General features: G+C 43.5%; 1 protein-coding gene across 9 annotated transcripts in view; it reads left to right on the plus strand.

Annotated features, from left to right (window-relative positions):
• Gon4l (gon-4 like) overlaps positions 1 to 26,483 on the plus strand; it is a 65,453-nt gene that overhangs the window by 16,373 nt on the left and 22,597 nt on the right. For 8 of the 9 annotated variants that reach the window (XR_004515039.1, XR_004515040.1, XM_033758141.1 and 5 more), the window contains exons 3-16: positions 15 to 208; positions 1,162 to 1,236; positions 1,405 to 1,455; positions 3,037 to 3,087; positions 3,479 to 3,574; positions 4,408 to 4,527; positions 5,715 to 5,885; positions 9,306 to 9,498; positions 14,116 to 14,217; positions 14,358 to 14,441; positions 19,209 to 19,249; positions 20,341 to 20,444; positions 25,113 to 25,311; positions 25,781 to 25,867. Coding sequence is in view for 7 of the 9 variants with exons in the window: in XM_033758141.1 (XP_033614032.1) it covers positions 15 to 208; positions 1,162 to 1,236; positions 1,405 to 1,455; positions 3,037 to 3,087; positions 3,479 to 3,574; positions 4,408 to 4,527; positions 5,715 to 5,885; positions 9,306 to 9,498; positions 14,116 to 14,217; positions 14,358 to 14,441; positions 19,209 to 19,249; positions 20,341 to 20,444; positions 25,113 to 25,311; positions 25,781 to 25,867 (1,568 nt within the window). In the remaining 2 variants the exon portion in view is untranslated. The remainder of the gene's footprint in view (positions 1 to 14; positions 209 to 1,161; positions 1,237 to 1,404; positions 1,456 to 3,036; positions 3,088 to 3,478; positions 3,575 to 4,407; positions 4,528 to 5,714; positions 5,886 to 9,305; positions 9,499 to 14,115; positions 14,218 to 14,357; positions 14,442 to 19,208; positions 19,250 to 20,340; positions 20,445 to 25,112; positions 25,312 to 25,780; positions 25,868 to 26,483) is intronic. The other variant, XM_010643840.3, reaches the window with a different exon arrangement.

The following is a 26,483-nucleotide window of genomic DNA, read 5'->3' on the forward strand; positions in this document are numbered from 1 at the left end:
TTTTTTTTTTGCAGAAGAGCAAAACAGTGAAGAAAGTGAGAAAAGGAGAAAAAAGAAAAAGGGAACCAAGAGGAAACGAGATGGAAGGGGCCAAGAGCAAGCGAGCTTGGCATGTGACCTGAAACTGGATGACATGCTTGACCGAACCTTAGAGGATGGCGCCAAGCAGCACAACCTGACAGCTGTCAATGTGCGAAACATCCTGCATGTGAGTGAGACGAGGGTGGTGACCTCCAGTGCAGATTTCCCATGGGATGCAAATAAGAATTCTTAGCACATTCTTCATTCTTGGTATATGTATTATCAAAACACGCTCCTCCAGATAGCTTTCCCTCACCGAGTATGGTGGTGCACACCCATAGTCCCAGCACTTGGGAGGCTGAGGCAGGAGGATCGCCATGAATTTGAGGCCAGCCTGAACTGTATATCAAGACTCCATGTTAAAAAAATAAAAACAGAGGGCCTGGGTTTAGATCAGTGGTTCCACTGCCTGTCACAAGCTAAAACACCCAAGTTTGATCCAGGTACCAAAACAAACGTGGAGAAATTTGAAACAAATAAATAACAACAAAAAAGCAAAATCAAGATAGCTTTCTCTTTACACTCAACACAAGTGTGAAATCCAGCTGGGTGTGGTAGTGCACGTCTGTAATCCCAGCACTGGGAGGGTTGAGGTAAGAGTATCAGCTGGAGCTCATGGTGATCCTCGTGCCTGCCTTATTACTCCTTCTCCTAAGCATATACTTAGTTATCTTAGGATGCCCTTTTGTTCTAGTTTCTAATAGCATCTAATAAAATGGGTCCAGGGCCAGGGCCTTAGCTCAGCGATTCCGCTGACTGCCTCGCAAGTGCAAGGTCCCAAGTTTGATCCCCCGTACAAAAAAAAAACAAACAAAAAACTAACAACCCCCACTCCCAAAACCTCAATAACTAAAATTTTAAAATTGGTCCACTTGCTGCTGTATTATTTAAAGTTGCATGCTTCTGTCCACATCTTGCCTTTTTTTTTGGTATTTGGTTGTTTTCCTTACTGCAGTCTGAAGCTGCTGAGTCCAACCTTCATTTATCCTCCATATTGGTGTATGGTAGAGTTTCAGAGATGACTGTTAGCTAGATGACAAGCTTTCTCTGGCATAAAGTGGAATTTTATCTTTTTTCCAGGAAGTAATAACAAATGAACATGTGGTGGCTATGATGAAAGCAGCTATCAGTGAGACTGAAGACATGCCAATGTTTGTGAGTAGTTGATTGTCACTTTTAGTATTGGGGCGGGATTATCCATGAAATGGCTGATAACAGGAGGTCACTTTGGAGTTTAACGATGGTGGGGGGGCAAAGTTAGCATCTCCAAACCCAAGAATCAATGGCAGTTTTTATTGACTCTTCTCTCTCTGTCCCTCCTAGGAGCCCAAAATGACACGCTCCAAACTGAAGGAAGTGGTGGAGAAGGGAGTGGTAAGTGGTGTAGGTTTTTCTTGGTATTTTTAGCTTAGTAGGTAGGATTTAATTCTAGGCTATTCATAGGGAGAAAATATAGGAAAATTTTTACTCTAGGTTTTGTTTTTAAAGAATTATTTGTAAGCCATGTGTGGTAGCATATACCTGTAATCCCAGCACTGGGGCTAAGGCCAGAGGATTGCAGTTTTGAGTCCTGCCTTTGTAATTTAGTGAGATCCTGTTTGAAAATAAAATAGTGGGGATGTAGCTGAGTGCGAAGGGCCAGGATTCATTCCCATTCCCCCCACCACACGCACACAGACACACACACAGAAACAGCAGTGAGAAACAGGTGGGAAGGGACTACACCTGAATTACATCAAACTCTACCCTGTACCGGGTCTCCATACACAAAGTGTTCAGAACACAGCAGGCCCAAAATGGGACATCCTAAGGCTTGTGAGAGACAGATCTTGCGGGCTAGTTGTCTTTTGTTGTAAGATGATTTCGATTCTGTCACAATTAATGCACAAGAAATTCTGTATCCTTAGTGATATCTTACTAGCAGTATGTAAGAGCTTTTAAAATATTCTTTAAAAAGTTTCCAAGCTGGGAATGGTGACACACGCCTGTGATTCCAGCACACAGGAGGCTGAGGCAGGATTGCTGTGAGTTTGAGACCAGTCTGGGTTACATAGTGAATGCCAGGCCAGTCTGAACTATAGACTGATACAACAGAAAACAAAAACACTAAGCTAAATGAAAACTAAACTGAATATTATAATCAGTCTAGTTTCCAAGAGTAACATTTTATCATATTTGCTTTATATATGTCTACATCTGTATTGTTTTTTCCTATACTGTTTAGAAGTAAGTGTGGACAACATGACACTTTTCCATTAATACCTCTGTAAGAGCTTCTTGTGGTTGATGTTTGGAGGTATGCCGATAGTGGATTTATGTAATTGTTTAAGAAAACCCACTGTTATGTCTCGGTGGTAGTGTGTTTGCCAGGCATACATGAAGTCCGGGTTTTGATCCCCAGCCCTGACAAAGAGTAATGATATCAAAAGGCTAACGTAGCTACAAAATCTTAGGTTTGTGTAGTTATGTAGTTTATAAATTACAAGTAGTTTTCATACCCATTGTTCCATGTGAACCTTTGCTGTGATCTAAAGTAGGCAAGACAGGCTTTTTTTCCTCCTTTATAGATTAAAGTGAATAAAGTGAATCTTTTTTTTGTGTTTGTGCTTTTGGTACTTGGGATCAAACTCGGGGCCCTTGCACTCGTGAGGCAGGCGCTGGAACCATTGAGCTAAATCCCGGCCCTAAAGTGAATTTTAATAGGTCTGAGTTAAGTCAAATTTTGACGAATCTTTGAGAGTCTCCTCAGTACTAGGCATTTAGGTACTTGTCAGGTAGATGGCTCTTTGTGAGGGAGAAGAGGTAGTAAAAATGCATGACGATAAATTTCAGCTAATTGTATACTTTCTTTCTTTTTTTTTTGGTGCCGGGGATCTAACTGGGGTCCTTGTGCTTGCAAGGCAGGTGGCGGAACCACTAAGCTACATCCCCAGCTGTGTACTTTCTTTTTGATAGGTAATTCCAACATGGAATATTTCTCCAATTAAGAAGGCAAATGAAATTAAGGTAAAATCAGAAGAAGTTGTCCTTCTTTTCCAGAGAAACTTCATCAGCTTTGAAATCTAAGTACTTCCCTTCTACTTTTTCGACCTATCTTTTTAATTCCCACTTTTGTTTGTTTTCTGTTCTCTTATTCTTTGGTTTGTGTATCAGAATCATTTAGTCTAATCGCTGCTTTGAGTTTTTTGGTCTAGCTGCACGTTATGCTCTTAGGAATTGTTTTTCTGCCTTGCTTTGTTCCCTTGATTTCCAAATACAGGTAGTTTTGCCTTTCAAATACTGCACTTCTTTCTCTTTTCTTCTATTTTCTCCTTTTCTTATTTTGGTGTTGCTAAGCACATGCTCTGCCGCTGGGCCACACCCCCAACCCTGCTCCTTTCTGACTGTGCCGATGCAGCCTCCGCAGTTTGTGGATATCCACCTGGAAGAAGACGACTCCTCAGATGAAGAGTACCAGCCGGATGAGGAAGAGGAGGACGAGACTGCCGAAGAGGTCGGTGACTGGGATGCTCATGGCTCTAGTTAGTAGGGCAGAGTACACTTCGCTTCGTTAGTATTGGCTTGCATTTTATACAGAGTATCGAAGCGTAGTTTTTAAAAATCATTTCTTTGATGTAAGGTGTTTTTCTGTTCTTTTATTTCTCAGTTTTGCAGCTTATATTAAATTATAATCAGCATACAGATGTGTACAGAATGAAATAGATGCAGTTGAAGTAATTGTAATATTGTGAATCCCCATGAAACTTCTTCCAAAGTCAAGAAATGTAACATTGCCAGGACAAACCCAGTATGCCCTTCCCAGTTAGTTTCACCTCCCTCCCTCTAAAGCTAATCACTACCCTGCCTTTTTAAAAAAATTAATTCCTTGCTTGTTTTTCCTTATAGTTGCATCACCTGAATGTGTGTCTCTGTGCACTGTAGTTCACTTTTTACTGTTTAGAAACTTCATTTAAATGGATGTATGGTGTATGTATTCTTTTCTTTCTGGCTTTTGTTTTTGTTATTATGCCTTTCAGATTCATACATATTGTTGCTTATAGCCATGTTTTATTCATTTTTATCACTGTGTTAATATATTGTTTGATTTTTGGTGTTTTCTTTGAGTAATTTGTAAGAGGATTTTAAGCCAGTGCCTTCCTTACACTTTTATAGACAGTATGATCAGATGAGGATACTGAGCCTATCTCTACCCCCCTGAATATTAAGCCATTTAAATTTTATTTCCTTTCTCTGATTGAGTGATTAGTATTTTGTGATTCAATCTCATGCTCCTTCAGACTCAGTGGCTTGAGTCAGGGACACACGTGTGAACTGGGTGTTTTCCAGAGCTTATTGGAGAGTGATGTTGAAAGCACTGCATCATCTCCGCGTGGGGCAAAGAAGTCCAGATTGAAGCAGTCTTCTGAGATGACAGAAACGGACGAAGAGAGCGGCATATTATTAGAGGTAAATCAGCCGCTTGTGAAAGAGATGGAGTAGACACAGGTATATAAGTAGATCATTCAAGTGATACGTAGATGATATGTTTGTAGTGATTCTGACCTCTTCACCCCTTTTCAAAGTTTCTTGCCTCATTGAATAGTTAGGTGAAGACTGGCTCGGTATGGTGGTACACACTTGTAATCCTAGCACTCAGGAAGGAGGCAGGAAAATCACTGAGTTTGAGGCCAATCTGGACTGGCCTCAAGGCCAGCCTCAGGTACATAGCATGACCCTGTCTCAAAAGAAAAAGAGAAGTCTGGGGCCTAGTGATAGGGGAAAACTATTCTCAGTTCTCATAAAGGGGCTAGAAATATGTAGCTGGCAGTTTCTTCCGCCTGCCTTTTTTTCTCTCATACCTATTGTCCTTAAAGACATTTTTATTAGATTCTTTTTTTGGGAGGGGATTTGAGTTGTTTACCCTTTGTAGCTCAGGCTGGCCCTGAACTCACTAGCCCTGGCTGACTTGGAACTCATGGTGATCCTCCTGCCTCAGCATCCTAACTTCTGGGATTGTAGGTGTGTGCCACCATGTTTGGCTCTTTATTAGATTCTTACTTGGTGTTCTTTGTTTTTTCGGCTTTTTTTTTTTTTTTTTTTTTTTTTTTTTTTGGTGGTACTAGATTGAACCTAGAGCCTTTGCCATAAGCTACGTTTCTAGCCCCCACCCCCCTTTTTTCTTGAGACAGGGTCTCACTATGTAGTAAGACTGACCTGGAACTCAACTATGTAGCCCAGGCTGGTATCAACTCACAGTGATCCTCCTGCCTCAGCTTCCCGAGTGCTGGGATTACAGGCATGCGCCACCACACCCGGCTCTCTAGCCCATTTTTACAGTCTAAATTTTGAGACAGGGTCTTGCTATACTGTTCAGGTTAGGCCTGAACGTATGATCCTCCCGCCTTAGTGTCCCGGAAGAATTCCTACTTCCTGGTAACCCAGGTAGTACTGTGTTGGCTTCACTGGACACAGCATGAAACCACATTAGATCTATGTACTTGACAGTACCTTTGTTTTCCTTTACCTCTATCTAGATGTGAAGAAGAAGGTTCAGTAGCATTGGGGACTCTGCCTCTTTCTCTCCTTCTTCCTTCCTTCTCCTTTTCTCTCTGCTCTTTCATTTCTTCATTAACAAAATTGTCTCTCTTAATCAGGCTGAGAAAGTCACCACCCCGGCCATCAGGCACATTAGTGCTGAGGTGGTGCCCATGGGGCCTCCACCCCCTCCGAAGCCAAAGCAGACCAAGGATAGCACCTTTATGGAGAAGTTGCATGCTGTAGATGAGGAGCTGGCTTCCAGTCCAGTCTGTATGGATGCTTTCCAGGTAAGCGTCGTCATCCAGTCACCGAAGAAGTAAAAGGCAGTAATGTAGTTGGTGCTTATGTTGGGGGGAGTAATTAATTTTTATATAGTAAGAGCATGATATACTTTTTGATACTTTTATTTGTGCCATTTTCTCGTACATGAGAATGGTAATTTCTTTCTTTTCTTTTTTTTTAATTATTATTTTTTTGTGGTACTGGTGATCAAACTCAGGACCTTGTGCTTGCGAGGCAGGCGTGGTGCCACTGAGCTAAATTCCCGGGTCTTGCTGTGTAGTTCTGTCTGCTGGCCTTGAACTTACTGTGTAGTCCAGGCTGGCCTGGGACTTCAGTGATCTTTCTGCCTCAGCCTTCCCAGTGCCGGGATTATAGCTATGTGCCACCACACATGGCCTCTTTTCTCTTTTAGAATACAGTAATCTTATTTAATCTGCTGAACTTGGATTTGCTGGCTGTCCTAATGACACCCGTTACAATAAAGACAAGTTTTTTCTGACCCAAGATCTGTTCTAGGGTTACATGTGTATTTTGCTTCTTGCCCTCAGTTTCCTTAATCTGGAAATTTCTCAGGCTTTTTTTGGTCTTTCATGACCTTTGTGTTTCTGTAGATTATAGGACAATTATTTGTAGAACGTTATTCAATTTGATTCTTCTGGCATTTGCTTGTAATCACATCAGCTTTGTGCATTCTTCACGTGTACTGCAGAAGTGCTGCGTCCCAGTGCATCATAGCAGGAGCACCCATGTCTGTCACATCAGCACCAATCATTTGGCCAATGTGTCTGCTTCCTTTCCGTACCTCAAAGTTACTCTTTTCCATTTTTAATTAGTATCTCATAAGAGGCCAGGGATGTAGCTCAGTGGCACCATACCTGCCTTGCAAATGCAAGGTCCTAAGTTTAATCCTTGGTACCAAAAAAAAAATTCAGTATCTAATAGGAATATCATTTGTTTGTTTGTTTGTTTATTTATTTATTTATTTGAGACAGGGTCTCTGTATAGTCGAGACTGACCTGGAACTCACTATGTAGCCCAGGCTGGTCTTGAACTCACACAAATCCTCCTGCCTCAGCCTCCCAAGTGCTGGGATTTCAGGCGTGTGCTTTATTTGAGGCAAATACCTTTTTACTTTCTAGTTTTAGTTGCCTGAAACAGTTGTTACTATGGTTATCATCAAATGATGACTTTATTTGTTTATTTATTTATTTTTTGGTACTGGGGATTGAACTTTGGACCTCATGCTTCTCAGGCCCATTTACATTACAGCCAATTGATTTTTCTGCCTTTTTTTTTTTTTTTGGTGACAAGGCTCAAATTTGGGACCTTGCGGTTGTGAGGCAGGCAGCGGCACCACTGAGCTAAATCTCTAGCCCCACAGCCAAATGATTTTTGACAAGTATATAAATATCCATTAGGGGCGGGGGATTTAGCTCAGTGGTGCCCATATTGGATCCCCAGTACCCCCAAAAAAATCCATTAACGGGGAAAGGATAATCTTTCAGCAGATAATTGTAGAACAGCCGAAAGCCCAAATGTAAAAGAATGAAGCTAGCTCTTACTTTGCATCACTTCAAATTAACTCAAAGTGTATCATCAGGATTGGCAGTCTAGATCAGAAGCTGTGTCCGGTGTCTGCCTCACAAGTGCAAAGACCCAAGCTCCATCCGCAGTACCAAAAAAGAAAAAGAAGAAGCAGAGCTCTTGCTTAGCATGTGTGAGGCCTGCGTTCATTCCCTGATACTTTTTTTTTTTTAATTTTTTTTTTTTTGTTTGTTTTTGAGACAGGGTCTCACTATGTAGTTGAAACTGACCTGGAGCTCACTGTGTAGCCCAGGGTGGTCTCGAATTTACAGCAATCCTCCTGCTTCAGCCTCCCGAGTGCTGGGATTACAGGTGCGTGCCACCATGCCTGGCTATTCCCTGATACTTTAATTTAAAAAAAAAGAAAAGTCACCAACCTAAATTTAAGGACTAAATAACTTCTTTTTTTTTTTAATTTTTTTTTCTTTTTATTGAGCTTATTGGTTCAATCTAGGTATACAATACAATTACATTCATCATTGGGATTCTGTACCTTTACATAATAGGTCTTGATTCTCATTTTTTCCCCTTGAAGGACTAAATAACTTTGAAGAAAACACAGGAAATAAGTCTTTTTTTTGGTTTTTGAGACAGGGTCTCACTATGTAGTTGAGACTGACCTGGAACTCACTATGTAGCCCAGGCTGGGCTCGAATTTACAGCAATCCTCCTGCCTCAGCCTCCGGAGTGCTAGGATTACAGGTGTGCACCACCACGCCTGTCCAGGAAGAAGTCTTTATGACTTTTACTTAAGCAGTGCTTTTTTAGCTTTAACACCAAAAGCATGAACAATAAAATAAAAAAGTTGATATATTGGACCTCGTGAAAAGGAAAAACGTGTGTCTGAAGAATGTGACGACAAGCTAGTGTGGGGCCAGGTCTGTGGTGACGTAAATATGAGCCAAGGCTCACATTTTTTTTTTGGTACCGGAGAACAAACTTAGGACTTTGAGCTTGCCAGGCCCACATTTAACTTTTTTTGGGTACTGGGGATCGAACTCAGGACCTTGCACTTGCAAGGCAGGCAGTGGAACCGTTGAGCTCAACTAAGTTTGTTCTCCGGTACCAAAAAAAAAAAAAATGTGGGCTTTGGGATGTAGCTCATTGGTACAGCACCTGCTTGCCAAGTGCAAGGCTCTGAGTTTGATTCCCGGTACAAAAAAAATGAAATGTAGTTATTGTATGACTCAGCTCCAGGAGAACTGAAAGCATGTGTCCATGCAAAAACTTTGCACCAAGGGTTAGAGCAACACTGTTGTGAATGGCCTTCAAATAGAAACAGCGCGAGTGTCCATTGAATGGTAAGTGGTAAGCGGAGTGTGGAGGTGGAACATTCCTGGGCAGTAGGAAGAAGTGTTGGTGGGTGTCACAAGGGTGACAGTTGAACACAGTATGCCGTGAAGGTAAAGGCCAGCCGCACAATGTGTGATTCTGTTTGTTTGTGCTGCGCCGTAGGGGAAATAGAGACAATGTAGATTATTGCTTGAGAACAAGGAGTAAGAGGAGGAGGAGGAAGAAGTGACTTAATGAGGTGGGATTTCTTTCGGGATGATGAAAATATTCTGGAATTAGTGGTGAAGGTTGCATAATTCTGTGAATACCTTAAAATCCAGCCGCCTTCAAAGGGTGACCTTTTGGGAACCATAGATCTCAGTAAAGCTGTTACACATGTTGGTTCCAAACTGATGTCGTTTTGCTTAACATTTTTTTAGACAATAATAAACCCAGATTATTTAGAGAGAGATCTTGTGGTTGAAGCTAGGATGCAAAGCTCGGAGATGAGGTTGGACAGTGTGAAACAGTGCTCACTCGTGGCTTCCTTGTCTTGCTCTGCTGGGCAGCCCCTGGACGACAGTCTCATTGCGTTCCGGACCCGCTCCAAGATGCCCCTGAAGGACGTTCCTCTGGGCCAGCTGGAGGCAGAGCTCCGGGCTCCGGACATCACCCCTGATATGTATGACCCCAACACGGCTGACGACGAGGACTGGAAGGTGTGGCTGGGGGGACTCATGAATGACGACGTGGGCAACGAAGGTAAGTGGTTTTGTTTGTCTTTATTCCATGCTGTGTTCGTTATCTCCATGGCAGAATTTTCACTAATTAGAAGGAAGCTCAAAGAATGGGATTGTGGAGGCTGGGGATGTGGCTCAGTGGTGGAGCATGTGCGTTGTACGTTTAAAGCCCGGGCTTAATCCCCAGCAACAACAACGAAAAAGACCGGGATTGTGTCAGAAAGATAGTATCTCACTTTTCTTCTGTTCTTATGCCGTAACTAATACACGGGGCTTCTGCAATCTCTCTTTGTCAGCAAGCGGGCAGTTGTGCAGCTGTAGGTACAGCTGAGTCCTCTGATTCCAGTCAGTACTCCGCACCCTAACACAGACCCAGGTCCCCCAGGCTGTGAGCTCAGTCCCCAGGACTACCAGTCTTCTTTAGGTGCACTTGCCCAAAAGAAGACTGTTACCAGCATTGAGAAGGAAGTGTTGCTCACGTAAAAGCTTGGATAAGTAGAAACTGACTAAACTGGGTCGGTAGTTGAAGCTGGAGTATAGTAAGGCCAAGTGAGTGGACAAAACGACCAAGTGCCCGAATGTGCCTTACCCCATACAGCTAATCATTATTTTGTACATCACTTGGCAAATGATTATTAAGTAGTTTTCTCATGGAGGCATCCTGCTACAGTCTGTGAAAGATAGAAGAGCCTAACCATTCCATCAGGAAATGAAATCTGTGTGAATGACAGAGTACCTGTCCCATTGTTAGGGTTATAAAATACTTATTTTGGGCCAGGGATTTAGCTCAGTAGTGCTGCCACCTGCCTTGCAATCACAAGGACCCAAGTTCAATGCATGGTACCAAAAAAAAAAACAAACTTATTTTATTAATTAAATGTTTTTTTGTACCAGGGATTGAACTCAGGACCTTGCTCTTGCTGGGCAGGTGCCTTGCTGCTGAGCTACATCCCCAGCCCCATTATTTATTTTTTTTAAGAGAGTCTTGCTATGTTATTGCCTAGGCTGGCCTTGATCTCCTGGGCTCATGCCATCCTCCTGTCCCAGAGTGCCAAGTAGGTGGTACTACAGGTACATGTCACCATCCCAGCTTGTGAGGTTTTAGAAGAGTAAAACATAATTCTTGTTTAGGAAGATCAACGATAGCTACATGAAAGAGTATTATATTTCCCGTCACTGAGGCTGAATACTCAATACTACAGCTTTCCTTTAGGAGGGAAAGTTTACTTTGGCTCTTGGTTTCTCAGGGTTCAGTCCATGGCTGGCTGGCTCCAAGGCCAGGGAGACAGAGCTTCTCATTTTTTGGTGACCAGGAACAGAGAGGAAAGGGGCAGGGTCAGATCATACCTTTGGTCACGCTCCAGGACCCACCTGTACACACCCAGCAGTTCCTAACCCAGCCAAGTTGATACCTAAGCTTAATCATCACAACCTTTGAAAGATTTTTGAAAATGGTGACGTGGGGGGGTACTTTTATCTCATTTGTGTCTTTTTTTTTTTTTTTTTTTTTTTTTTTTGGAAAACTCAGGCCTTGCGCTTGCAAGGCAGGCAGGGTGCCACTGAGCTAAAATCCCCAGCCCCCTTTAGTGTCTTTTGTAGCAGTGTGAGCTTTTGGAGTTTTTATTTTTTACCCCTTTGATAATCTGATGAAAACTATACAGCTTTTCTTCCCAAAATTGTGTATATCTATATAGAAAAAAATTTTTGTATGATTTTTTGGGGAGGTTTGCATCTCTCTTGAAGTTTATTTATTGACATTTCTTATTTTTACCAGCTCTTCCAAGGTCTTTGATACCCAGGTTCTAATTCTCTGCACAAACAAGTGGATAGGGCAGCTGGTTATGGTGGCACATGCCTGTAATCCCAATACTTGGGAAGCAGAGGAGGGAGGATTGCCGCATGTGTGCCATGGTGGGCTGTTTGTGTCATTGAAAGCTCTAAAAGGTTCACCATCACTGTTTTTGCTTGTTTTGTTTGTGGCACTAGGCTTTGAATCCAGCCTGGGCTACACGGTGAGCTTAAGGTTGGCCTGAACTACATAGTGAGACCTTGTCTAAAGAAGAAACAGACAAACTCAGGAATATTAGATGGCGTTTATGTAGGGTACAGATTCCAGGGCCTCACTTCATACCTGCTGAATACGAAATGAATGGGTGTAGAATGGGAAAGTAATTCTTGTGTATCTTTTTTTTTTTTTTTGGTACCGGGATCGAACTTGGGTCCTTGCGCTTGCAAGGCAGGCGGTGGAACTACTGAGCTAAATCCCTGGCCCTTCTGTATCTTAAAGAATGAAAAATACTGGCTTTCAAGTCAAAGTGTGTTATAAGGATTGACTGGGTAAATGAACTGATGGCTCGGGGGGGAGAGGGTGAAACCTTTTTCCTTAAAACTGCAGCATGTTTTTGTGTGCCCTTCATAAAAAACACAGCCAATGATTAGAGGGGTGTGGCCTCTTGATTATTTCCTGCAAATAAGACTTTTAGCAACATGTAGATCAGAATGGTAGTAGGAACATGTGAAAACAATAGTCAGGCATATGATGCTATAAAAATAGACCAGCATATGGTGATTGTTTGGTCCTGGGATTCCATATCTAGCATCATTTCCTATTTTTCCAGGCCTCAGTTGATTCAGCTGGTATGTTGTTAAAAGAATCTTATTTGCAGGAAATGAAGAGATAGCAGGAGATTTAGCTCAGTGGCTCCACACCTGCCTCACAAGCACCAAGGTCCTGAGTTCAATCCCTGGTATGAAAAACAGAGATGGTAGTGGAGGGCCATGCCAGCCTGAGATCAGCTGGGTAGGCGCTGGTACTGGGAGTCCGCCTATAATGTAAGGAGGCCCGGAGGGCAGGCTCTGTGAGTACTACAAGCTAATCAGCCCTCAGAAGAAATCTTCCTTAATGGGCTTTCGGCATGTTTGCCAAATGGGTGCTCTGACAGAAATTGGCTGACCTGATGGTGTGGTATGGGCAGAAGCTATCTTTTGGAGTTCTCGCACCCACAGGCACAGGCTATGCCCAGCACTGTCATTATTTGCCGCGTTCGCAAGGAGTCTGTTGTGAAGACTTGTGTAGAATGTGCTGTGGAGGGCCGGGGATTTAGCTCAATGCTGCTACCGCCTATCTCGCAAGTTCAAGGTCCTGAGTTTAATTCCCAGAACAGAAAAGAAAAGGACATGCTGTGGAGATTAGAAAGGCAAGATTCTGTTCCTTAGGAATCAAGGAATTTTGTTTGTTGAGGAAAAAAACCATAATTCATAAAAAAGTTGATATTCAAATAGCTCTGTATAAATAATGCAGATTAATATATCATGAACTGAGTGTAAATTTTGAGTAAAAATTTATCAAGTTGGACTTACTTCACTTAACATTGTGTTCTTGAGGTATCTGTTTTACACATAAATTTCTTTTTTGTACTGGGAATCGAACTCAGTGCCTCACACTTGCCAGGCAGGTACTGTGCTGTTGAGCTACATCTCTGTCCTATACATAATGTTTTTTGAGACAGTCTCCCTTTGTTGTTCGGGCTACTGACCTTGAACTCACAGCAATCCTCCTGCCTCAGCCTCCTGAGTGCTAACATCACAAGCGTGTGCTACTTGAGCGGCTGCTTGCAATGCTAGGCAGAAGGAGCCCTGGAGTTTGAGACCAGGCTGAGCAGCACAGCAAGACCCCATCTGAAAAATAAAATAAAGGCGGGCCGAGGATGTAGCTCAGTGACACCACACCTGCCTTGCAAGCACAAGGTCCTGGGTTCATTCCTTGGTACCAAAACATTTAAAAAAGGAAAATAAGTGTGTATGTATTTTAACAAAAGATGGCCATTTGTTGTGAAAAATTAAAAGATGGAATTGGTTTAAAGTGAGGTATATTAAGTCTTTGTTAATTTCATGTGTTGCTTTATAGGTATTCTTTGTGTATTTAATCAAGCATATATTTATGTCAGATTTGTTCCACAAAAAATAATAATATACATGATCTACATCTGCAAATTTTTTCTTTCACTTAATGATACAACTTAGATATTTTCCATTTGTGACATACAGAAGTCTCTGCTGTTTAATGGATACATAGTAGTAAGGAATTTAGTTTTTTTTTTTTTTTTTTTTTTTTTTTTTTTTTCTTGATACCGAACTTTTTTTTTGGAATCAAACTCAGGACCTTGCTCTTGCCAGGCAGGTCCGGTGCCACTGTGCTACATCCCTGGCCTTTAGTTAGTCTCTTTTTTTTGGTGTGGTCTTTTTTTTTTTTTTTTTTTTTTTTTTTTTTTTTTTATTCCTCAGGTACACCAGCCATATTTCAAGTTCTCAGTAGTCAATGTGGCCAGTGGTTCCTGTATTACGATATATAGAATCTCTGTGAACGTTCAGTACATGGGTGACAAAAGTGTAACATATCACCTTACAGATGTAATAATTACAAAGTGAAAAGCTGTGTTTCTCCGTTATAAGCACTATAAGTGAATAAAAATGTACCAAACGCCTGTTAGGGTAGTGGTAACTTTGGAAGTGCAGATGGGCAAACAACAACAGCATAAATGTGCTTCCTGGGAGCGGATTGTTGGGGCATGGAACGCCTTAGACCAGAGATGAGCATTTGGAGTCGGTCGTGTGAGTCTAAAGCAGTTTTCCTCCCTAGATGAAGCAGATGACGATGATGATCCAGAATATAATTTCCTGGACGATCTTGACGAACCTGATACTGAGGATTTTCGAACTGACCGGGCAGTGAGGATCACCAGTGAGTCCATGTTGTGAGCCCTCCTGTCCTCTCCTTCACGTCTGCTTACGTATACTCTGGGCTTTGGAGGGACTTTCCCAGCCCTCCTGAGTTAAGACATTTACGTTTCCTCTGTTTGTTTGTTTCTCTGACCCTTTCAGTGTACAGTAGGTTAGTACGTATTCAGAAAGCTGTCAGGACTTACTTCTCCGGCCTGCCGTCGTGTGTGGTGCTCTCCCAGCTCGGTAAGCGGTGTCCTTGCTGTACCAGGAGAGTCAGGATGGCCTCTGGCCTGCGCGTGTGAGTGCGGTAAGGGGATGCACGCGGAAACAGCTGTGAGGCAGCGATCGAGGAGTGGCCTGCGATGGAAGGGTCTCGAGATAGACGGCTCGGCCAGGCTCAAAGGAGGAATAAGGGAGTTTAGCAGACGGGGACAGAGAGGGCTATTACAGATAGTAAGACACTATAGTCACTGAACTGGAGAGCAGCCAAAGGGAAAGCAGGGAGTAGTTTGCTGCAGGTGTGAGTAAGTGGTAGCAGGAAAGGTAAGCAGGGTCGGGCATGGGGCTCTTTGGGCTCTCAAGAGTTTTAAGCAGGAAGAAATGATTTGGATTTTGGAAAAATTGCTTTGCTTTCATATAGTTTAATGTATTATTTGGTGGATAAAGAGAAATATTACTTGGCTTTAGATAGGTGTTTAAAAATGTTAGTTACTACTGGCTAGTGTTCCAGTCGTGGGACGCATGTGCGTGGAAGTCACTGACTTTTACTAGGGAGCCGGATCACTTGAGCCCAGGTTTCCCGTCCAGCAGGGCAGCGTGCCAGCCTGCGACGGGCCTGTGCCCGAGGTGTGTACACTGCAGAGAGCGGGCACCAGAAGTGTTTCCTACATGTTTAAGCATAATGCAGATTTCCTGCAGTCCTTTAGGACTCAGTATTCTGTTTTATTGCTTTAATGAAAGCAGTGAAGATGAAATCTTGCGGGGTTTTTTTTGGTACTGGGGATTGAACTCGGGACCTTGTCCTTGCTAGGCAGGCGGTGGCACCACTGAGCTAACTCCCTGGCCCTCATCTTGTTTTTAAAATTAGAGTATCATTTCTTTTATGAAGACCTTCCTGTTATTAATTTATGAAAGTTGAGTTTAGAGGAGGCGTGGACAGGAAAGTACTACATATTGCAGAGAACAGGTAGAGCGAATGGGCTTGAGGTTCAGGCTGGGAGAAAACTGAAGGAGTCCGAGAAGATTGAGTGTCAGACGACTGGGGCCAGGCGTCATGCCCGTCTTCTGCTGGATGTGCAGAGGCAGGAGGTTGCACTGCTGTTCATCTGTCACCCTGGAACACACTTGCTTTCTCTTCCTGTTTGTCTGTTAACTTTCTTCTGCTTTCATCTAACTTCTCAGGAGATCCTTTTCAGCTGGGATTGATGTTCTGTGTGTGTGGGGGGGTGAGTACTCCTGGGGATTGAACCTAGGGCCTTTGCGTTGAGCTACATCCCCAGGTCCCCCTCCCTTTATAGTTTTTGAGAGACGGTCTTGCTGGGTAGGCCATGCTAGTCTCAGCGGCCATCTTCCTACCTCAGCCTCCCAAGTGCTGGGATTACAAGGGTGCACCACCACCCCTGGCCCCAGACCTGGTTTCATTTTTTATTTTGAAATAAGATCTTGCTAAGTCACTTAATTGGCTGAGTTGGGCTTAAACTTGCAATCCTCCTGCCTGTGCCTTCCAGAGTCTTGAAGAGATTATAGACCTGCATCACCATGTCTAGCTTTGTTTTGGTCTTGAGTACCTCTCTATGAGCCTTTTCCATACTGAACTCAAGTTTGCTTTTCATATTCTTTCTGTTTTCCTTTGTTATGGCAAAAATATACTTCCAAATGTGCATATGGAAGTGTTTTTCTTTCTCATGGGAAGCATGCTGCTCTCAGCCCTTCAAATGCTGTGGCATGCAGGCCTCTCTCATCACCCATCTCACCCTCCAGTTGGTTCGAGCATTTATTTTTCTTTAAACTTTTTCTCTGTTACTTTTTTCCTTGTGGTCCTGGGTATAGAACCCAGGGCATTGTGCATGGTAGGCAAGTGCTCTACCATTGAGCTATATCTCCAGCCTTCTCTGTTATGTTTTATTCTGAAATTTTTTACACATGTATAAAGTTTGAAGAATTGTGTAGTGGAATTCTTCTAGTATGTTGTAGCTTCATTTTTTTTTTTTTTTTCTGGTACCAGGGACTGAACTCAGGACCCTGTGCTTGTGCGGCAGGAGGTGGCTCCACTGAGCTAAACCCCCCCCCCTTTTTTTTTGGTACCAGGGATTGAACTCGGGTCTTTGCGCTTGCAAGGCAGGCCACCAAACAACTGAGCTAAATCCCCGGCCCTTCACCCCCCTTTTTTTGAGACACGTTCTTGCTATGTAGTTCAGACTTTCCTTGAACTCGCTGTGTAGCCCAGGCTGGCCTGAAACTCATGGTGATCCTTCTGCTTCAGCCTTCTGAGTGCTGGAATTACAGGTGTGCGCCACCATACCTGGCTTGTTTAGGTGTTAACTTCACACACGTGTTACACAGATCTTAACTGTGCCATTTGCTGAGTTCTGACACACACATACTTGTGTAACCCTAACCCTGTCAGCATATGGAATCATCACTCGTGGAGTTCCTTGTGTCCCTTTCCTGTCAGTCTCTGCCTCTCCCCTCTTTCTGATTGTGATGTCAAACTAAGTCTGTCTGTGTTAGACCTGCATAGAAATACAGTTGGACTGTGTGCCCCTGGGTGTAACGCTTCTTTCACACACTGTAGATTTGAGGTTCAGTCCTGTTTCACGAACATTGATTTACTTCATTATATTGCAAGTATAATTTCATTTTACAGACATACAACAGTGCTGTCTTTGTGTTGCTAGTTGCCTGGGCTCTTTCCAGGTTTGGTTTATCACGAAGAAGGCTCCTCTGACCCCCCCGCCCCCAGAAAAGTTCTGTCTTCCTTTTTGCTCTGTACTCTGTTGGTTAAGACTTCATGCACAGTTGACTCTCCCTTGGGTCATCTGTCTAGGAGAGGAACCATTGGGTCATAGGTTGGAGCATACTTAGTTGTTTTTTTTTTTGTACCAGTGATCGAACTCCGGACCTTGCGCTTGCCCTTAGTTTTATAATTTATGAAAACATAGTTTATCAGTGTTTGTAGGAAGTTGCCAGACCCTTTTCCAAAATTGTTTTCCATCCTACATCCTAGTTAAGAGTTCTATTTGTCCCATCCTCCAAGCATTATATTATTATTATTATTACTAGTAGTAGTAGTAGTAGTAGTATTAGTATTAGTATTTGGTACCGGGAATCAAACTCAGGACCTTGTACTTGTGAGGCAGGTGCGGTTGCCGCTGAGCTACATCCCTGGCCTTGTTGTTGTTATTTTTGTTTTTCCATTTTTCTCCCCAGTGTTCACATTTGACTTGTGAAGGCCTTTCTTTGTTGGTGGTTCTGAGGACTGAACCCCAGGCCCTTGTGCTTGCTTTTTATTTGACATATGGAGACATTTTTGTGGATGTGTTTAGGGTAGAAGGGTATGTGTTGGAGGGAGAGGAGGCAGGGAAGTGAAAGTATTATGTGCAAGGAGAAATGACGGAAACCACCTTCTCCTTGAGCTCTTTGCCTTTCCTTTTCTCTTTATTTTCCTCATCCTCATGATGTGTGTGCCGCGCCCGTGTCTCACCATAAAACGTTCTCACAGTTTGTGGACATTTCACATTAGAACCAGGTCAGCCTCATCCATGTCTTTCCACGTCCTTAGGGTTTTTGTTTGTTTGTTTTTGTTTTTTGAGACAGGGTCTCACTATGTATTTGAGACTGACCTAGAACTCACTATGTAGCCCAGGCTGGTCTCGAACTCACAGCAATCCTCCTCCTGCCTCAGCCTCCCAAGTGCTGAGATTACAGGTGTGCGCCACCATGTCCTTAGGAACATTAAGTCATCACCAGATTCTGTTGCTCCAATAATTTTTTTTTGGTTCCAGTCCTCTCAGAGCCCCAAGCGATAATGGTCTGCTCTCTCTTTTTCTTTTTTTTGGGGGGTGGGATGGGGTTTGATATCATCAGTGTCTGAGAAATTAATTCTCTTGTTACTTTGTGACTTCTCCCTGTGTTTATTATTTTCATTCTCCTTCATCATCTTATATTTTTTCATAACTTGGACATAATATCTCAGGGCAGTCCAAGTTTTTCTCTGGTTCCCAAGTGTCAAGCTCCTCGGAGAGAAAAGCCTTTCCACTTTAGCAGATACTCTGCCCCCGCCGTGCACCTAACATTTTCCTCATCCCCTGGGGAACTGTCTGCTGTCCTCTTGGTTTTCTTTCCCATATCATACACTCTTGCACCTGAAGGACTGGGTCCCATTATAAATGATTGTGGATAGCCATTTTGTTGGTGCATGCTTGTGATCCCTGCTCTGTGGGAGGCTGAGGCAGGAGGACTGCTGGCAAGCCCTTGGGACTGAGAGTGCCCACTCCCAGTAAGGTCTGCCCTCTTCCTCTGTGGTAAGGCTGGTGTCTTCTGTTCAACCTCTTGTGCATGCTTTTTGCTATTTTATTTTGAGACAGTGTTTTGCGAAACTTCCCAGGCTGGCCTTGAGCTTGAGAATTTTCTGCCTCAGCCTCTTGAGTAGCTGAGTACAGACAGGTGTGGGCCACCAGTTTAAGAAGGGCTGTAATGGAGTTTTACTGAGCCAGTCAACTATGAGTTTATCTAATTGTAAAATCATTCACGTGTTGTGCATGTTTTCCCACTAAAATTTAAGCTTCATGAAAGTATAACTCTGTCATCTCATGCTCTGCAAGCATCGAGAGTCAAAGCTGAGGCATAGTTGGTCTTCAGTAAGAATTTCTGACTTGAAGGAAGGGTATTTCTGAGCGTTTTGTAAGATGCCTTACTTGGAGGAGGATACATTGTCTCCATAGAGTTCCCCCTTCTTGCAAAATGAAAACTTTGCCAACAGTGTACTTTTTGTTTTTGTTTTTTTTACAGAAAAGGAAGTGAATGAGCTGATGGAAGAACTGTTTGAAACTGTGAGTAATGATGCTTGAGTGAGTGCATGTGATGAGAACAGATTCTCCTGAAGCTTTGTCCTCTGGTCTGGTTTCTCTTTCCATAGAGGGGGTCTGCCTAGCCATTCCCTTCTTCGTCTACCCATTAGAGAACACAGTAGCAAGAAAATTTCCTGAGCAGGGGAACTCTTGATGATTCATGCCCAGTTTATTCCCAATGAACTTCTCTAGGGGAATATTTGCTCTCCTCCCCTGCTCTCACTTGGTGCATTCTTAGATTATAAGGCAGCTTTAGAGTGCTCTGACCTCAAGGACTTCCTTGCTCATAAAGTTGTCTTTCCAAAGATATTTCCAAGAGGTTGGTGGTTCTGAGTTGTAGGTCAGTCCTCACCATTACATGCTGGCTAGTTGAGAGGGTTTTTTCTTGCATAATAGTCATCCCACGTGTGGCGTTCTGAGCGCAGACCTGTCTTCTCGTGGCAGCATTATTAAGGTCCTGTAGTCTGTAGTTTTCATGAACCCATGCTGCTGCTGCTGTTGTAGCGGCAGTGCCCGCAAGTATACACAGCTCTAATGTTGCAGCTCTGGTGCTTACAGCGCTGGTGTCTGTGGTGCAACTCGGGTAGTCCAGGAGAATGGAAGTCGCACGCAGGAGTCTCCTAGGCAAGGTGTGCAGCTTTATTCTTAATGCAGGAGGGTCCCCAAAGAGATTGGCCCCCCAACTGAGCCAGGGACCTGGCATTTTAACCAGGCATTTCATTGGTTAGAAAGTTACAAGTTTCAATGCTTTATTTAGATCTGGGCCCAGCAATCCTACTGGTTACAGAGTTTCACATAGAATAGGTTCCTTGGTTAACACAGTGCACTGAGTTTCCAACTTATTTGCATATGGCAGAAAGGCAGGAGTAACAAAACTGTTTAAGAACAAGGAAAATTCCTGAGATGTTTGAGGGACCTAGGCCAAGGCTGGCCCAGGCATGTTAAAAGAATCAGAGGAAAGTCATCTTTCCCTGTTAGCAAGTCCAGCTTTAGCTACAGAGAAGTTTATTTCCTTTTCAGAGTGACTTACAGAGGCCTGTTCCCCAGGAAACCCTCCTTTTCTTTGCCTGCAGTTCCAAGATGAGATGGGATTCTCGAACATGGAAGATGATGGCCCAGAGGAGGAGGAGCGTGTGGCTGAGTCTCGGCCTAATTTTAACACCCCTCAAGCCTTACGGTACGCTGGCCACAGATCTTAAGACTTAGAGTGAAGAAAGTGTGTATTTCTGAAAAAGCTTTTGGAAATCACATTGAACAGTTTCTCATCTTCACCTGTCTTCTGTTAATTGTGTAAGGGTGCGGAGCTCTGGAGGGAACGAGGCGGTAAGTGAGAAGTCTCCTTGCTAAGGGGCAGTGCAGCAGCAGACGTGAGCTGCATCTGTTTGGGAAGGGAGAAAAAACAGAAGCTGGCGTCTGATCGAAGCTTCTCCAGGAGAATGGTGCTGGAGAAGTGGTTAGGACTCTATGTGGCCAGCCACAGAAACTACCCGAAATTGTGATAGCTGTTGTCTCGCTTATTTTCCTTATTGGCATTAACATCTGGTCGATGGGACCGAAAGTTTCTTAGTCACCTAGGTATCAATTGAGCAAACTGTGTAGCACCTGCATTAATGCCAGTAGCTGGGAGTGTGTGTACTGACCTTTTCATGTTGAGTTGTTGATTGTATTTGCAGTACTGGGGATTGAACTTATTACAGAGCTATGTTCCCATCCCTTTTTATTTTTTATTGTGAGACAGGGTGTTGCTGAGTTGCCTTGGCTAGGCTCAAACTTGCCGTTCTCCTGTGTCAGCCTCCCAGCGTGCTGGGATTATAGCCTGCACCACAGGTGTGTGCCACCGTGCCTGGCTGAAGCTGGTACTTCTCAAACCCTCCAGAAAGTACAAGCTTTAATTTTCCCCTCTCTTTTTGTGGTGGATTTAGATTCTCTTTTCTCTCTCCTTTCTTTTCTTTCTGTACTAGGGATTGAATCCAGGGCCTGCACACTAACCTACATTCCTGGCCCTTTTTTTCATTTTGAGACAGGGTCTTGGTAAATCGATAATGTTGCCCAGGCTGGGCTTGAACTTCTGACCCTCCTGCTCCTGCTATTACAGGTGTGTGCCCCCATGGATCTGTGCTTCAGTCTCTTGTCATCTGTCATGAGTGGCAGCATATAGTTATTAGATGTGTTTTTGGACATTGAGTCCTTTGACACAGTTATAAATAAAAATTAAAACTAAGCTAAGAAGTGTGAGATGGCAGGCAAAGCTTTAATTACAGAGTAAAGAAAGTGGGGAAGGGAGCTTAGCTTAATAAGAGCTGACTGGGGGGAGGAGGGGGGCGGCGGTGGCTGGGGATTTCGCTCAGTGGTTCCGGCGCCTGCCGTGCAAGCACAAGAACCTGAGTTCGATCCCCAGTACAAAATAAATAAATAAATGAATGAAAAATAAATAAATAGCTGCAGTGGGAGCATGGCTCTGATGAGAAGATTGGGCTGGTCTATTCAGAAAGGAAAGGAGCCAGGCAGCTGCTGCTTCTGCTTCTGTTTTATTGTTGGTTTTTGCTTTTTTGAGACAGGGCCTTGAACTCAGTATGTAGCCCAGAGTGGCCTCAAACTTGTGCCGATACTCCTGCCTCAACCTCCCACGTGCTGGGATTATTGGCAGAAGCTACCATGCCTAGCTAAGGGGCCAGCCTTTTTTTTTTTTTTTTGAGGGGGGCAGCTTTTATGGGGCTGTATTAAGTCATGAGTATGAAATTTCTTAGGAATTTCTTCTTGTTTTAAGAGATTTCTTCATTTTGTAAGATTGATCAGCGCTTATCCTTGGAGACATCATGGTGCCCCTGCTCTTCCAGCATACCTGGTCCTTGCAGTAAGAGTCGCAGGATGAGGAAGGGCGCATTCCATACAGTGTTGGTAGAAAGATAGGTTTTCATCTCCAGTGGATTAAGGCTTGGGACTCCCTCCATCTCTTCTCCCTGTGAAGTTTCCTGTTGTTTCTGCTGGGTGGCAGAGGGTTGGGACATAGCAAAGCCCTGCAGCCTCTGTGAGTCCTGTTTTATTTTAAATTTTTTTTTATTTTGGTACCGGGGATTTATTTTTATTTATTTATTTTGGTACTCAGGACCTTCTGTTTATGAGGCAGGCGGTGGCACAATTGAGCTAAATCCCCAGCCCTAGTCCTATATTTTAATGTAGCAGCACCACCTAGGAAGACAGCTTGGGGGACCTATCAGGAAGCTAGACTTTAGGCACCTGCATTTCATTGAAAAGGACATGCTAATCAGTGTGTACAAACCAGAAACACCAGTCATGCTCTGTTTTAACAAATACCATAGTAGAGCCCGGGATGGGCATAGTGGTGCAAGCCTATAATCCCAGCACTTGGAGGCTGAGGCTGGAGGATCACTGTGAGTTTGAGGCCAGCTTGAATTACATAGCAAGACCTTGTCTAAAAAAAATGAAAACAAAAATTTCTCTTAAATTCATATATTTTTTTGCACTCAGTAGATTACTTGGGCTGCTGTTGCTTCTCTCTCTCTTTTTGGGGGAGAGGTACCTGTCGAGCTCAGGAGCTTGTGTTTGTGAGGCAGGTGGTCGTACCACTGAGCTAAGCCCCAGCCTTGCTTCTCTTTCAGTTACAAATGCAGACCTGCTTTAATTTTGTGTGTGTATGTGTGTGTGTGTGTGTGTGTGTGTGTGGTAATGGAGATTATTGAACCCAGGACCTTCCCACTGAGCTACATCTCCAGCCCTTTTTGTTTTTTATTTTGAGATAGAATCTCATTAATTTGCTAAATTGTCCAGGCTAGACTTGCTTTGCATTCTTTCCGCCTCAGCTTCCAGGAGTCTGGAATTATAGACATGTACCTGTCTCTGTGGCTGTATTGTCTACTTCATCATGCTATCTTGCTCTTTTTTTTGGGGGGGGGTGATAATAGCATAGATAATCAAGGCCTTTTATTTCTTAGGTCATGCAGCTCTACCTCATTTCCCACCCATTCCTTAGAATCGAAATGCCTAGCACTAGCATGTTATACCATAACTTCAGTAAATACTGCAAAAAATACAATGAAAAAAAGCATCACCTGGCTGGGGATTTAGCTCAGTGGTTCTGCTCTCTGCCTTGCAACCATAAGGACCTGAGTTCGATCCCCAGTACCCCCTGCAAAGCATCACCTTCTTCCCCAGGGGGCATTAGAACGGTTTGTCATGTAGCTGGGTGTGGTGTCACACACCCAGGAGTTGGAGGCAGGAGGCTGGGCTGCAGGTCCTGGACTGGCCTGGACAACATAGGGAACCCGAGACCCTGTCTCAAAGACAAGTACAACACCTGGGTGTGGTGGCCCACCATTGTGATCCCAGCACTGTGGGGATGCTGAGGCAGGAGCTTCGCTGTGAGGTCTTGGCCAGTGGCCAGCGGCCAGCATGGGCTGACTGGTGAGTTCAAGGCCAGCCTGGACTGTGTTTTGAGATCTTGTTAAACAAACAAAAACAACCACCACCACCACCACCACCACCACCACAACAACAACAAAGTTATCATTTGAGCCAGGGATGTAGCTCAGCAGCGCAGCACTTGGCTGGCAAAAGTGCAAGGCCCTGAGTTTAATTCCTAGTACCAAATAAGAAAAGAAAATAAAAGTTATCATTTAACTATTACTGCGCTATACCCGACTGTAAATATGATAACCTGTAGTCAGAGCTATGTCAGCGTGTTTTTCTCCTGACCGTGTAAGCTATCAGTGTGTGCTTAATCTTGTTCTGCTTTTACTTAAGAACTAACATGCTAGGATCAGGAGTGGTGGTACATACCTGTAACCCCAACATTCTAAGAGGCTGAGGCAGGAGGACACAAGTTGAAGCTCAGTCTGGTCAATTTAGGGATGTAGCGAGACCCTGCCTCAAAAAACAAAAACAAAATAAAACTAACATGCTAGTGCTAGATATTTGGATTCTGAGGAATGTGTGGGCAGTTAGAATTTGAGGACTTTAAAAGGCTAAAAGAAGGTATTTCCATGGAGGATAGTGTGGTAATATTTGAATTAACTTCTCTAATTTACCACATATTTTAGCTTATCTTCTTTCTGCTTTATTCTCCAAGGGCCTTGACTTTAAGAAAGGAAAGCAAGGCAGCCTGAATGGATGGATAGGGAGGTAGAAGCTGGACTTGGGATGGGAGTAACAGGGAAATTAGAGAACAGATGCTGTATCTCTGGAAGACTCCTTATCACTGTGAAGAACAAGTCAGAGAGGGTCGGGGATGTAGATCTGTGGTGCCACCACCTGCCTCGCAAGTGCAAGGTCCCAAGTTCGATCCCCGAACAGGAGCAAGTCGCACAGTGATAATGTGGGTATCAGTGGATGTGGGTGTGATGAGTTCTCACAAGCTCCTTGGTTGCTCTGTTACTCACATGTTTCTCTTAGATGTTTGATTTTCTCTCTGTTGTATCATTAGAAGAGCAATCATGGAGAAATAGAATTATTTTATTTTTTTTGGTACCAGCAATCAAACTCAGGACTTGGTGCTTGCCAGGCAGGTTTGGTGCCACTGAGCTAAATCCCTCGCCCCCAGAATCATTTTGTTTCTTCCTAGTGCTAGGGATCATACACAGGGCCTTGCACATGCTACACAAGTGCTGTAACACTGAGCTGTATTCCTAGCCCCAGAATCCCTTTACTTGTGTCTGTACTAACAATTTGGAGGAAGCATTTGACTAAGCAGTTTTTTGGCTAAAGTGGGGTTTGGGGATTATCAGCAAATAGATGCAGTCCAGGCTTTCTTAGTGCACCATGGGAAGGAATCAGAAGTGTTGCGGACCCAGGGGAATGTCCACATTCAGTTATTTCCCTGTTGAGGTAGGTTTGAGGAGCCATTGGCTAACTTACTAAATGAACAACATCGAGCAGTGAAAGAACTACTTGAGCAGCTGAAGATGAAGAAATCTTCAGCCAAACAGCAACAGGAGATGGAGAAGCTTAAGCCTCAGGCTGAGAGAGTTCATCAGACTCTGATTCTAGACGCAGTGCAGAGGAAGAGACTCCAGCAGCAGATGCAGCAGGTAAGACCCTCCTGGCACTGATAATACTGGTTGTCTTATGGCCTGACACTGAAGCCCAAGACGAGCAGCTCTCTAGGAGTGTGAGCAGTGTGCTCAAAACTTGCTCCCTGACCCCAGGCTGTCGGATTCATACCAGTTAGGACCTTGAGCGAGCTCCTCTCTGTGCCTGTGACTCTGCACAAGGATCCCCCATAGTATGAGAACGGGAGATTTCACCGAGTCCTTAGCAAGTGGTTCTAAAATTGAATAGCCTTCGCTGCCAGGCACACTTTTTACTAGCTGCTCTGGTTGGAGGCTAAGCATTCTGGTGGTCTGTCTTTTTGCTTGAGGGAACATAACTGAAAATGTATGTCCAGTTTCCCCAGAAGGCAAAATAAGGGTGCTGAATTTATAGACATCTTGGTAAGCTCTCTCTGTGATTCTGGAATGGCAACATCATAACATGTCAATGTTTTCTTTCCCTCCTCAGCATGTTCAGCTCTTGACACAAATCCACCTTCTCGCCTCCTCCAACCCCAACCTCAGTTCAGAGGCCAGTACCACCAAGATATTTCTTGTAAGGTTCCAAATGTCACTAATGCGAAAGATTTGACTATGAAATTAGCTTGGCAACTCATTTCTCATGTTATTCAATGATCATAATTTTTATTTTCTCCTTCATGTTTTTGGTTGTGCCTACTTTGTTTTATGGCTTCCTTTGTTTATGTTTACTGCCACAACATAAGCGAGTGATTCCCATGATAGTATATTCAATTTTCTTTTCTTTTCTTTTTTTTTTTTTTTTTTTGAGATAAGGTCTTGCTATATAGTCCAGGCTGGCCTTGAACTCAATCCTCCTGCCTCAGCCTCCTAAGCTGAGATTACAGGTGTGTGCCACCATGCCTGGCTTCAGTTTTCTTAGTACTATCTTACTGGCCATTTTTTTTTTTTAAGGTGAACTCGGAATTTGCAGTGAGCTATATCCCCAGCCCTGTTTTATTTTTTATTTTGAGATAATGGTTCTGCTAAGTCATTAAGTTGCCCAGGGTGGGCTTGAACTTGTGATACTTTTGACATTTTTATTGTATCTTTCTCTTTTTGTCCTGTCTTTGGGTCTACCTGATTTATTTTTCTTTCTTTCTCTCTCTCTCGGGTTTTTTTTTTTTTTTTTTTTTTTTTTTTTTTTTTTTTTG

The sequence above is a fragment of the Fukomys damarensis genome, unplaced genomic scaffold, assembly GCF_012274545.1.
Source record: "Fukomys damarensis isolate Sample0158 unplaced genomic scaffold, DMR_v1.0_HiC HiC_scaffold_33, whole genome shotgun sequence".
In the NCBI taxonomy this organism is placed as follows: domain Eukaryota; kingdom Metazoa; phylum Chordata; class Mammalia; order Rodentia; family Bathyergidae; genus Fukomys; species Fukomys damarensis.